This window comes from Phycodurus eques, chromosome 18 (assembly GCF_024500275.1).
Source record: "Phycodurus eques isolate BA_2022a chromosome 18, UOR_Pequ_1.1, whole genome shotgun sequence".
NCBI classification, from domain to species: domain Eukaryota; kingdom Metazoa; phylum Chordata; class Actinopteri; order Syngnathiformes; family Syngnathidae; genus Phycodurus; species Phycodurus eques.
Genome location: NC_084542.1, coordinates 17,816,465 through 17,829,919, shown reverse-complemented (window position 1 = coordinate 17,829,919; position 13,455 = coordinate 17,816,465). Strand labels below are relative to the sequence as shown.

At 44.0% G+C, this 13,455-nt stretch overlaps 1 protein-coding gene across 6 annotated transcripts in view; it reads right to left on the bottom strand.

Moving 5' to 3' along the window:
• The window catches only part of LOC133416733 (protein EFR3 homolog B), a 38,116-nt gene extending 27,046 nt beyond the window's left edge, over positions 1–11,070 (bottom strand). Inside the window, exons 1-2 of one of the 6 annotated variants that reach the window (XM_061703810.1) lie at positions 10,853–11,070; positions 10,327–10,465 (exon numbers count right to left, since the gene is read on the bottom strand). In XM_061703810.1, the coding sequence (XP_061559794.1) occupies positions 10,327–10,333 (7 nt within the window). In that variant the 5' untranslated portion in view covers positions 10,334–10,465; positions 10,853–11,070. Of the gene's footprint in view, positions 1–6,302; positions 6,340–7,095; positions 7,248–7,299; positions 7,784–9,388; positions 9,653–10,326; positions 10,466–10,852 lie in introns of those variants that run through there. The other 5 variants (XM_061703807.1, XM_061703806.1, XM_061703811.1 and 2 more) reach the window with 5 other exon arrangements.
• Between the last annotated feature and the right edge of the window lie 2,385 nt (positions 11,071–13,455).

Below are 13,455 nucleotides of genomic sequence, written 5' to 3'. Positions count from 1 at the left end.
TTGTATTTTTTACCAACTTCCGTTTCTTAATCTGTAAATGTATAAAAACCATTGAAATAGTACAAACGTTCAATTGAGAGCAGTTATATTAAAAATAATATCACTTGTAATGTGCTGTTTTGGGATAGTCTTGTTTAAGGACATAAATGTATTAACTTCTTATTATTTTTCCCTACTAAGGCTTGACATTTTGGATGAAGTGTTGCTGTACTTTATTTTTTATGGACGCTGCGCTTCCCTCGCCAACCCTTCCTATTTACTGGGGCTTGGGACGACCACCGACTGGCTGTCGTGCTATCCATCAAAGAAAAAAGCTTGAGGTTGCCAAAGGTTTTGACTCCTTACTCACAGAAAGTTTTACAAAAGTCTTGAAGGAAGAGTCTGGGCAACAGAAGCTTGTTAAGCGTCATCTTCTGTCTCCATGTACATGAAAAGCCCTCAAGGCCTGACACAAAAGCCAGGCTGAGTGAAAGTCATGGAAGTAGTTATAATATAGAAAGAATGTGGTCACAAGACAATACAGTCCTAATTATGTTGAAGCACAGGAACACTCGCCCTCACTCACTCAGCCTCTCCCTCTCTGTTGTATTGTGGTCGGCCTTGATGAGAATAAACAGTGCATGGTTCTATGCTTGTTCATATGCTTCTTTTTTGGGGTATATGTGGGAGTCGCTGACTGCTGGATTTTGGTTGGTTGGAGGACTCCTGCAGTGATGACTCATGAAGGGCTTCCACGGCGATAGAGGAAGAGAGAAAATACAGTAGAAGGATCCAAAATAAATTATTTGGCCGTTAATGTAATCTGCCAAAGAAATGTTTGTTGCACCTGCTTCTCGAGAAACCAACTTGAACAGGCAGGTCATTGAAATGCCAAGGCCTTTCCGTCATTGCCCTAAATTTTAACAGGACGCTGAGAACGCATTAAGAAGATTATCAGAGAGTCGCCAACGGCGGATCTAAACAATCAATGCCTACTCCAGAACGAACTCAGTCATCATCAGTAAATTACTTTAAAAGCCTTGATGAACAACACAATGCTCAGGGCAAGTCAAAAAGTAGACCGACAAAAAGTAGTGGGGACTTTAGGAACAAAGAGATTAATAAAACTGCTGGAACGGAGAGTGCGGTGGTATGCATGGTGTGCAGAGAGCGAAGATAGGGGAGATCTTGCCAATTAATGATTTAGAGATAAACATGAACCAGGGAATTGGTGAAAAGAGGGCCAATCTAGACTATAATCACAGATATAGACCGACGCCATCTAATGAGAATCATCAAATAAAATCATCTAACGTTAACGCCGTACGTTTGATGATTATTTTGACGATTCTCAGAAAGTTACAAAGAAATTTGACACGAAACCAGTTTCATCAATCGACACGAAACTGGGTGGACGTGTCTATTGTGACAAGATGCACAAAAAAGTCTCAGGGATCCATGTCAAAAAAAAAAGAGGAAGTCTGCCGTTTTGTGCAAATTGCACAAATTTTGATGAGCTCCAACGAGGAAATTTGCCCAAATGAGTCTTAACCGGAATATGGTTATCTAAATTGCAAAGTTTTTTAGCAGACACCATCGACTGATGATCATTTCGAAGACTCACCATGAAAAAGAAAGAGAATATACTAGAGCCTGTTTACTACTGCTTGCAGCTTTAATTTTATAGTGTTAAAATGTTACTTAAAATACTGCCCGTACAGTTAATAAAAGCCTTTACCATGTAACAGCTCAAAACCAAAAGAGATTATTTACATTCACACATTGTTTTCAATGTAGAAAAATGGTGACTAAACACTTTTAAGGTTCCACTGCAATTTGTCTAAAAACTGTTATCTGCATGTATGGATTCGTACATGACAAAAATACAACACAGGAAGTCCTCGAGTTACGACATACTCGACCTACGACGTTTCGACTTTACGACGCTCGTGCCTCGTCCGCCATTTTGTCCCCAGCACCATAGTGTTTCTGCTTAGCCAGTGCCTAGCGCTTGTCTGTGTTTGTGCGCGCGGGGAGTATCTTTGCCTTTTTCGCCCTCCTTTTTTCACACTCTAAGCAGTAATGGTAAGTACAGCATCTTATTTTTTTTATTTGAATGTATTTTAGTTTCTTTATACGAAATGTTAACCTTTCCTGCTACCGTGGTCGGGAGACGCAGGGGAGACGCCTTCTTCAACGTCAACGGGTCCTACGCCAATCGCTACTCTTCCCCGGTCGCCGTCACTACACTTGCCACTGTACACACTCGCACCTGCGCGCACTCCTTCCTCCTTCACAGTCCCGCCTCACTCACACATCGACGCGCACGCCCACACTCACTGCGCTTGCTGCCACAATCACGTGGGACAATACCCGAAGCCGAAGTATTTCGACGTAAATTTCAACTTTAACGGTGAAATCCGACTTTCGGGTTACGTCAACAGCGTAGGAACGGACCTCGTTCGTAAATCAAGGACTTCCTGCAGTTTCACAGGCAAACAGTCCCTAGACACCCCTGCTGGAGACAGGGTGTCCTTGAAGAGTCGTGTCCTTTAGAGAGTCAAAGAGTTTTACGGCAGCTGTGTTTTGAGGGACAGGCGTGCGCTTATCAACGTTCCAGTGAACTCTACGACAGGAGGCGATGCATCCATTTCTAGCGACGCCCTCCTTTGCTCCACCGTGGACACGGCGCTCAACGCTACACCCGCCGAAGCACGCTGCGCCGGCCTGGGGCCGGCGTACAATGAAGTCATGAAAGTCCCCAGGTCTCCAAGTGCGAAGAGAAGGTGGAGTGTGTGATGGCGGGGCTGGGGGGCTCGTTCATGACGCACTGAATGAGTCACAGCTGAAAGCTTCTTATTCTGCATTCAGCACAAATCTGCTCGGTGAGCAGGAGTGGAAAAAAAGTGATTTCTGGGAGAACGTTTTAGAGGCCACACAGGAGGGCTCAAATATGAAATACAAAAAGCAGAGACCTTGAATTATTAATCAAATACACTTTCTGCAGACCTCGACGTTTCTTGTGGCTTACATTGGCTCGTAAATCCTTTGAGTGAGGGACAGCTATTAGTCAAGAGTTCCCTAATTGAATGACTTTGTATTTTATGTGTTTGTTGTGATGTAGCAACCATCCATCCATCGTCTGGAGCGCTTGTCCTTATTAGGGTCGCGGATGAGCTGGAGCCTATCCCAGCTGACTTTGGAAGAAGAGTACCAGTGATGGCAGAGAGGGAAAGTGTGATAACCACAGGCAGAAAGTCAACTGTGACAGTGCTCAGTAGGATACAAGCAATTCAATTATATATAGACAAATCAATTTTGCCAAGCAGATGCTCATGCGTATAGCATGAAGCTGTAAGCATAATGGCTAATGACTACTAGCATGAAAATTATCAAATAAGCGCACCAACAGTTTCTTCTGTTCACGCTCCATTAGTTCTCTCACGAAAACGTTTTACTTTATTCTGGTTTTATTATACAGTGGTTTACTTTACATTTGTTAAGTTTTTCTTTTTCTTTTTTTTAAATGCCTGTAGAGTTACTAAATGTCGTATGACAGCCACAGTTTGACTCTGGATGAATTCACATTACATTACCTCTGTCCATCCATCCATTTTCTTTACTCCCTGTCCTCGTCCTCGACAAATTCAAGTTCTGTTAGCGTCCGGGAACAACTCACTGTATTTAGTAAGTACACGCACTCATGGAAGATGTACAATACTAATTTTAAACAGCAAGAGGCTCAGAAAACACATCTGGCATGCCCACACACACACACACACACACACACACACACACAGGTTAAGATTTTCCATGGTGGGATTTATCAATGTGGATTAGTGCGGATCGAGCTTGGTAAAGAAACACTAAGTGGGTGGATAAGTAAGTATTTTAATAGCAAACACACAAGACGACATCCGCTCGCCCTGCGAGAGGAACTGACGACACGTTCTGTGGCTCGGGGCAACACACAAGCCCACACACGAATACCAAGAAGACGTTCTACTCTGACTCCTGTCACAACTCTAGCCTGATTGGCCACAAAGCTGCATGCCCATGCAGGATTCTTGTTTGTGTGTTTCGTGTGGGTTGTGCTTGTGACTGGGGTCCCTCCCAGCAAGGAAGCAGCCAATCACGTCGCTATCTCCCCAATAATGGCCTGGCAACATTAACAGATTACACCGTCCATTTCCCCCGGGATGCAAGATTAACTTCCTCCCATTAGGATAAAAAAAATTTAGGGCGGGTAGGAGCATAAGGGGAATACTCGGCTGAAGTGAAAAAAAATAAAATAAACATACAAGGCACTTGTTAACACAACCGTTAATCTAAATGCTTTGCAAAAAGAGCAAAACCTTTCTCAAGCATACAAAATGTTGTATATATTCTTTCCTGTCACGCAAGTGTAAAAAGAAAGCCAACTACAATCAATACAATACATTGTGAATTCACGATTAACCTTGATAAGGCGTAACAAAACGTAAAATAATAATATCAGTAATTATAAACATTGTGGGTGGGGCATCAATTAGTTTTGTCACTTTTTACAACGATTCTGTCATACACTGCCCTGCAGTTCCATTATTGGAGCCAGGGGGGCGCTTTGTGTGCTCTCCCTCCCCCCTCCCCTCTCTGTTTTCAGCACCTGTCTTCAATCAGCCTCATCACCACCGGTGTATATAAGCCCGCCTGTTCCTGGAAATCTTCACCAAAGTATTGCAGCATCTCCTAGCGGTACCACGGGCTACCTTATGTCAAGTACGCTATACTGTTCCTCGCTTCCCTTGTCCGCTCTTGTGTCTCCTCGTTCCCAGTGCTCCCCTGTGTCCCTGACCCACGTCATTCCTGCCACCAAGCCAGCCGCCTGTTCTGTCCACTGTCTGCCGCGCCGCCGCCTGCCAACACATCCAGGACCACCTCCATAACCTTTCCTCAAGAAACTGTTCATCATTTTACATCTGCCTCCGCCTCCTCTTGGGTCCAGCTACTCCCCACACGTGACAGATTCCATCATTTGTTTGTAACGGAGTAGCCAGTACACTGACCTACGTCACATTAATAGTACGTTACTACCCTCAGAATTGGGAATTTTTAGAGGTAACATTGCATGTTTCAGGGTAAATTAAGGAGGCTACAAGTATCCAGAACTAAAGGATCCTGGAACTTGATGTGGAAAGTCATCTTTCAGTTTCATTTCTGGTTCTACGCTCGTCATCATACTTTCCCTCTGGTACAAAAAAAGGGCTCCTTCAACAGACGCAAGATGGCACAGTAAGAGTTGTGGAAAGCTCGAAAGCGATTGAAAGGCCAGATGATGATGATGATGCTGCTGATGAGGGTGATGATGGTGGTGATGCTGGGAAGTGGCGAGCGAGGCCAAACCGACATCGAGGGATGAAATGAGACATTCTGTCGCCGTCCATGCGATACTTAAAACGACTGTGAGCGATCTGCCGAGCACACTTCAAATCTACAGCCCGCGTTGCCAAGGGCAATTTATCGTACACTTTTCGAGGGACAGATTTCATCCGGAGAGGGTGGCAGAGAGACAACACACACACACACACACAAATCCCATTGACACATGGCCAAGCTGACACATTATGAATCACAACCAACCAGAAACTAGGTTAGGAACGCACCGTTTCCAAAGGACACAGCACAGTTACATGCTTACCCCCTACCTTTTTCTTTGTTTTTTTCTGATAACATCACCGAAGGATACTAGTGAGGAAAACAGGAAACGTCTGATGATAACCATAGAAAAAGCAACTTACCTTTGACGCCTACTAATTTTATCAAGTTAATGTTAATGCTAACACTTATTAGTTCCAGTGCCTGTCAGGCTATTCCTTCCTTCCCGCAGTAGAGTTAACCAGTGCTATTTGCAAGGTTAAGGACCAAGCCCTGCCACGAATAGCTTAACAAAAAAAAAATGTGAATAATTGCTCGCCCCCTCAAAAAGGGTTTGAAATTGCATAGAGATACCACAAGATGGCGTCAAATCACTAAGAATTGAGAGGATCATAAAGCAATGACATCTACACAATCATGAACCCATGTTGCTTAAACGATTGTATGCAGTACACAAATGATTCAACACAAACAAACCACCTACCTTCACACGAGGCTCATTAAACGTATTAGCTACATTGGTAGCATAACTAACATGCTAGCACAAACTGAAGTGACATCGCACTCACGCAAATACTGTACATACGCGCACTGGCTCTTTACACAAATGCTCTAACACATTTTGGAATTTTCACACAATAGAGCATAATTTTTGCATTTGAATCAAAAAGAATCAAATAATAACATACTTCTTACTTTATTCGGACAAGAGCTGCAACGCTGCCAGTTTTGTTGTTTACGGCTGCCGCCATCTTGACTTAGTGCGCATCACTTCTGTGCATGTATGCATTGTGGCTTAACTGAGATCTCCATTTAAAAAAATAAATAAATAAATAAAATGTAAAAAAAAATTTAAAAAGCTTTCCTCTGAAGGAGGTCTGCATTAGCCCACCTCCAATGAGCCATAACAGAAGCTGAAAACGAGCCATCACACCTTCCTGCTCACTGTCTATTCGTCTGTCTTTTATGCTGAGTAGTTTTACTTTATTTTAGTTTTATTAGTAGTTAAACTCAGTCAGTAGTGAAACTCTTTTCACGCTTTCGTAACAGTAAGGAGTGTGAAAAAGGTACTTAATACTTTCCAGTTAAGACAGCTTAGTTTGGGGCTGTGACATTAATTCACTTTACATTACATCCTATAGGAAAGTTTAGTTTTCAAATTTAGAAGAACTTGGACGTCAACCGCCGTCCCGGAACGCACTCGGACGGCAACGTTTTAGTAGGACGGTAAACCTTTCAAAGGAGACGGATGCCTTGCCCAATTAAATTTCGTTGTTGGAAAGATGCAGTAGCCAAGAAACCTGACACGCCATTAAACGGCAGTTAGAAAAACACAGCAGCACCACATGCTTCTTGGCTGAAACCCGCAGTCGAGTACTACGCGCATAATAGTTTAGCTGACCACAATGCAAACGCTGGGGAAAGCAAAGTGGCCACAACGGACAAAATTGACGAGCAGGCATGGAAATCAAACATCATTACCGAATATATACATCTCCAAAACAGGGTCTTCTTTAAAGCTACTTATTCAACATACAATCCTTGTGAGAGACGGCGGTCCCGTGACCTGAAACTCACGCGTGTGCGCTACGAGCGAGCGTGTTTGAGGAATGCAGACAAACCGGCTGGCACGGTTTTGAATCCCTCACATTTCCAGCAATTGACGAAAACATCGGTTATTCTTACCGTACATCGAACGTGACGCTGGAGAGCCGTCGCCGCCGCTGCTGCCGCTGCCGCCGCTGCTCGTGTTTGCTCAGGTTCACTCACTTGTGCGCTCGCACTTACACACACACGGCTGTGCCAAGAGCACGAACACACACACATGCAAACGCACACATACACACACACGCTTGGGGATTAATGCCTGCATGCATGCTCGTGTGCTTGGAGCTAAAAGGCGTAGTAACGCGCACGGTGACTGGTGCAGAGGCTGTATCGATGCCATGAATTACACGCACACGCACGCACGCACGCACACACAAAAGTGGGGCTGGTAGGCAACGTCACAGAGAAGCATGCTGGGATGACCTTGGAGTCTCCTGTTTGTCGTCAGCAAAAAAATAAATAAAAAATGTGACCACACACCTTGCAGATGGGCTACAGCAGGGGGTGAAACTTGGATAGCACGTCAGAAGACCTCATGCCCACGCAATCTCCTTGACTCGTGCCGTCCCCACCCCCCACCCCGCCATCATCAATCCCCACCATGCTTCCGGCTTTTGTTTCACTTACCCTCACCCTCACGTCTTTGGTTTAGCCCACCATGGAAACAGAGTCCTAAAATGTCTGTGTTTTTGTCACACACAGCCTTGTTAAAATGCTAATAAACTGCAAACAATTTGTGATTATTTAAGACAGCACAAATAAAAGTGTAGCAGTTCTTCCATGGTGCCTGGGAGTAATTATCTACAAAACTGCAGAGGACCCGGCAACAGTTTATTATGACATTTATTAGACTGCTGGTTATTTACTTGAACAAATGCATTCTTATGTTTAGAATAATATGGCTTTCAGTTAACCCATGCTGTTTTCACTGTATACAGGCAAGTCCAAATTTAGAGTTGCATGGCTTCTGTGTAGTACCGCGTACCAATGAGGTATACCGGAAGAGATTCAGTGGAATTAACTAAGTCACTCCCATGCAGGTTTACTTTACTGCCACTGACGTACGCATTCATTTACGTTTTTCGACCAGTAGGCGACGTGGAAGAGGGTCTCACCCAGTTTGTCTGTGAAATTCAGGTTTGTAACCAACTGCAATGACTACGAAAACACGGTAGATGGCAGCGTTGCATCGCTTTGGACTCGAGCTCGGCACAGCTTTTGAGTAGAAGATAAAGATTAGGCGGTGAATCTCCGCTTGTCACGTTGATTATGATGAGGGAGAGAAATGCCAGCACAGAAGTTGGACAAGTTTAGGCACCTCACATGCAAACAGAGTGTGCATATGCATGGTATAAACAGAGTATGTGTCGCAGTAGGTAGCAGAAAGTGTGTCGCAATCGTGAGAAATGATGATGTTGCTCATAGAGTGACTGACGAACAATATGGAAAAATGGGGACGTCTGGTTTGAAAACGGCTGCCAGTTAAGGAGTTAAAACATATAACAGGGGTTGGAACCAATTAATGGAATTTCCATTCATTGCAACGGGGGCCGTTGATTTGAGATACAAGTGATTTCAGTTACGAGCATGGTCCCGGAACGAATTCAACTCGTAGTAGTTGAATTCTTCTATTTTCTTTTTCATGATACAGTAGTTTGCCTGCTTCCTCTTAAATAGCCTGTCTTCAAATGGTGAGTAGTTTTATTTTATTTTACTTTTATTATAAAATGGTAATCGGCGGCAACTGGTTAGCACATCTGCCTCGCAGTTCAGAGGACCGACAATAGCTGGGATAGGCTCCAGCACGCCCGCGACCCTTGTGAGGTACAGAAAATGGATGGATGGATACAATGGTAAACTTTTCTTATGCTTTTGGGACAACCGTTCATACGTTACTAAAAACAGAGTGTAACAGGAGTTACAGCCACCTGAAATTTCTATTCCTCAAGGCACAAAAGGAGCCAACAATTTGTGGTGTGGCATTCATTCAATCAAATGGATGTTGCACCTAGTGACTAACCGAGGCATGGCAATTCGAGGAGTGGTCACAACTTGAGGAAATATGGTATGATCCCTTTAAACAGGAAAACTCCTTCCAATCCAAGTCTTAAAATGCAATAATGCAGGAAACCAATGCTGCGAAGCAGATGTTGAACTCAACACTTACCCTTGCCAACACGATGGTCGAGAAGGGTGCGACAGTCCAGTGCCAGCCTCTGAGAGGCCGGGACGTCGATGGGCACGGGCACGGGCAAGGGCATGACAGCCAAACAAACGCGCAACAGATACACAGCAACCCAGTTCCGGATTAAAGCAAGAAAACCACGGCTGTGCCGACGTCCCCTAAGTCATTAATATTCACCACATACGCCGGATGACGGTATTAACAGGAGAGATTAGCGATTAGCCTGACAGCTTTGCGCTCGCTCTCTCTCTCAGCACTTTCTCTGTGTCTCATTGATAAACATCTCACTGACACAATGGGCCTCTCTATCCGGTCCAAGTGTCACTCTGGACCAGGGAGAGACAAAAGACAGGAGGGTGCGCACACCCACGGCCAAGTGAATGCACGGAGTCAGTGGCTTTTGCATTTGCATACCGATCATCAATTATAATTGTAAACCTGCTCAATATTTTTTCAATCGCAAGTCCTTATGCAGGATTTTCCAGCATAAAATACTGCTCGTACTTTCTGGCAGCTTCTGCCTCTAAAAATTCTGACTTATTTGTTGTTTTTGAAATGCTATTGTTTTTAAAAATATATATATTTTACATCTTACTAATGTATTTTCAGGTTGTTATTTCAAGTTGCACGGCACGGTGGACGACTGGTTAGAGCGTCTGCCTCACAGTTCTGAGGACCGGGGTTGAATCCCCCCGCCTGTGTGGAGTTTGCATGTTCATGTTCTCCCCCGTGCCTGCGTGGCTTTACTCCGGGCACTCCGGTTTCTTCTGAGCCCGGATTTGATGCCCTCCTCAGAACTGTGAGGAAGATGTGCGTGGCCACTACACTACTGTGCTGTACTGTATTTCACATCGTGAAGTGCTGTAATGGTGAGTGATGGAGAGCTGACCTTGTGGCTTGAGTTTGGTATTATTGCTCACCTGTCATGCTGGATGTCAGACACTAGATGGCGGTGCACTTCCAGCGTCACAGAGGCGAGAAGAGGAGACACACTCGGCCGCCTGACTGACGCTTCACCCCGGCTTGGACACTCAGGAAAACCGCGGGATGTCGCTTGGCCTGTGGAAGTTGTGGGGAAGCCAAAATTAGACGACTACGTAAACATGCCAATAAGAACATGAGAATATCTATCGTACATATATATTTTCGCTGACGCATTACAACGTTGATACGGTTCAGGTATTCTGACAGAAATTGCCAATTGAAACTAGCTAGTACTGTATAGTAAATGTGTAGCCATGTTTGGCTCGTCGTTTTTGTTTACATTTCCACATTTTATTATTTTTTTTTAACGAATTATCGCGTTGCTTTATCCGCCAACAGAACTCGCGTCATGAAAACGACGATAAAATGTCATTAATATACTGTCACGAAGCAAACTCATGTTATCTTATCACCACTACGAACACTGAACTATCTCAACCATTCTCAACATTTACTACTCACCATTAAATGAAGACAATTAACCAGAGATCCACAGCCACTGCTCGACGATAAATTTGGCTTTACAACAGCGGGAAAGTATTGAAGGGGGAAAAAAATCAGCAAGCCACACAACTGCACAGCTGTGTTTCTTGCTCACTGGTAAATATGAGTCAGTCCACCACTACTTAGACAGGAGCTAATTTGAATAAATGCAGCTAACTCACATACATAAGTCCCTTCACAAAACACAGTGTTTTTCGTGCAGAACACGGTCAAAGCATGAACGTAACGTGTACATCATATCTATTCAGTTTTATTATTCAATTCTAATGACCGGCGCGAGAGTGCTGTTTTTTTCCCTCCACTTGATGGCAGCAGTGAGTCAGGAGGATACCGCCGGACGTGTTCTTTAGTGTGAAACAGGCGTCTCCGTTTACGATGCTGCTGCGGCGTTGTACGCGCGCTCACTTACCGCTTTCCTACCTGAGGTGTCAGAGAGGGATCCAAAACACCTCTAATACGCAAAAAAATAAATACATAAATAAACCGAAGTGACAAAAAGTGAGATTTTTTTTTTTTTCTATGAGAGGAAAATGTTATTTTTGACCTATGCGCGCCACCTCATACTTTTTTCATTTGAGTGTTTTATATTTAATGGCCTACAAATTTTTTTCATACAAATAGTTACTGTGATCATAGTGACTTTACTGCAGGGCAGCGTGGTGCCAAGTGTTTAGCACATCCGCTGCACAGTTCTGAGTTTGTGTGCATTTTGTGTACAATGCCCCCAATGACAATACAATGGCATCTTTGGCCTTAATTACACAACCAAAGACAAATTAAAAAGCACAACGCTCAGCAGGACTCACAAAGTGTCAGTCTGTTTGACAGTGAGCTAATTAGCACGCAGCCAAAGACATTTGTCTCAGTACTAAGTAGCTTCCAGGGCTTGCCAAGTTTCCAGGGTGAGGAACCAAGGCCTGTGGGCCACATACAGCCGGAGCACTTCATCCGGCTCATGCGGTTCTAAAAACGGCAAGTATCACAATAAAACACGACTGTAATTCTCTCAGGCGGCACGGCGAACGACTGGTTAGCACATCCGCCTCACAATTCTGAGGACCCAGGTTCAAATCTGGCATCGCCTGTGTGAGTTGGCATGTTCTCCCCGTGTCTGCTTGGGTTTTCTCCGAGTACTCCGGTTTCCTCCCACATCCCAAAAACATGCATGGTAGGTTAATTGAAGACTCTATTGTTCGTAGGTGTGAATGGTTGTTTGTTTATATGTGCCCTGCGATTGGCTGGCAACCAGTTTAGGGTGTATCCCGCCTCCTGTCCGCAGTTAGCTGCTGGCATAGGGTCCAGCACGCCCACGACCGTAGTGAGGAGAAGCGGTGTAGAAAATGGATGTATTGTTCTCATTTCAGAACATAAACAATATGCAGTAAGACTAACATTAAATTAAACTAAGTTATTTCAGAATAGTGCAATCATTAAACAAAACACAGCAATAAAGAATAGAATAAGATGGTCCCTGTTCTGTCCTCAGTCATATTTTCTGAAAAATTGTCAATATTTAACAAATTCCGCAAAGGTATGTCAACTTATGAGCACCACTGTAGGTTTTGCACACCCTTTCCAACTGTAATGCCAACATGGCTGTGGCTGTAATCAGGCTAATTGCCTTAAGGCCAGCTCTGAGTCTATTTTTAGCTATATGCTTCTCAGCCATCCCGAGTAGCTGTGTACATTGTCACGTTGGGACAGATGGGAACCCGTTGGATCAGCCTTACAGAGGCTTTGTCGGCGTTGCACTGAAACCAGCTTACAGTCAACAGAGATCATAGTGCACTGTCTTTCCCCGAGTCCTTGTTGCGATAAAGTCAAACCAATAATTAGGAAAAGTATGTTGGTCAAAATCACATTGAAAAAACGAATAGTTTTAAACTTTAAAAGTACCTTATTTCCTCAAATGTTGTCCTCCGCTTTAATACATGCAACAAAAAACTGGAAAAGTTGAGGAATGCTCAGAATACACCTGTTTGGAACATTCCACAGGTTAACATGTTCATTGGAAACGGGTGAGTGTCATAAAGGGAGCAACACAGGAAGGCTCAGTTGTTCACAAGCAAGGATGGGGCGAGATTCACCACTTTGTGAACAACTGCAAGAGCAAATAATCCAGCAGGTTAAGAGCAATGTTTCTCAATGTACAATTGCAAGGAATTTAGAGATTTCATCATCTACAGTCCTTAATAACATTAAAAGATGCAGAGAATCTGGAGAAATCTCTGCATGTAAGCGGCAAGACCGAAAAGCTACACTGAATGCCCGTTGACCTTCGATCCCTCAGGCGCCACTGCATTCAAACCCGGCATCTTTGTGTAAAGGTTATTGCCTGGACATGGGCTCAGGAACACTTCAGAAAACCATCGTCAGTTAACACAATTGGTCGCTACAACTACAAATGCAAGTTAAAACTCTACCATGTAAAGTGAAAGCCACATACAGTATCAACAATAGGCAGAAAAACAACCAGCCGGCTTCTCTGGACCCGAGCTCATCTGAGATGGACTGACGCAAAGCGGAAAAGTGTGCTGTGGTCTGACGAGTTCACATTTCAA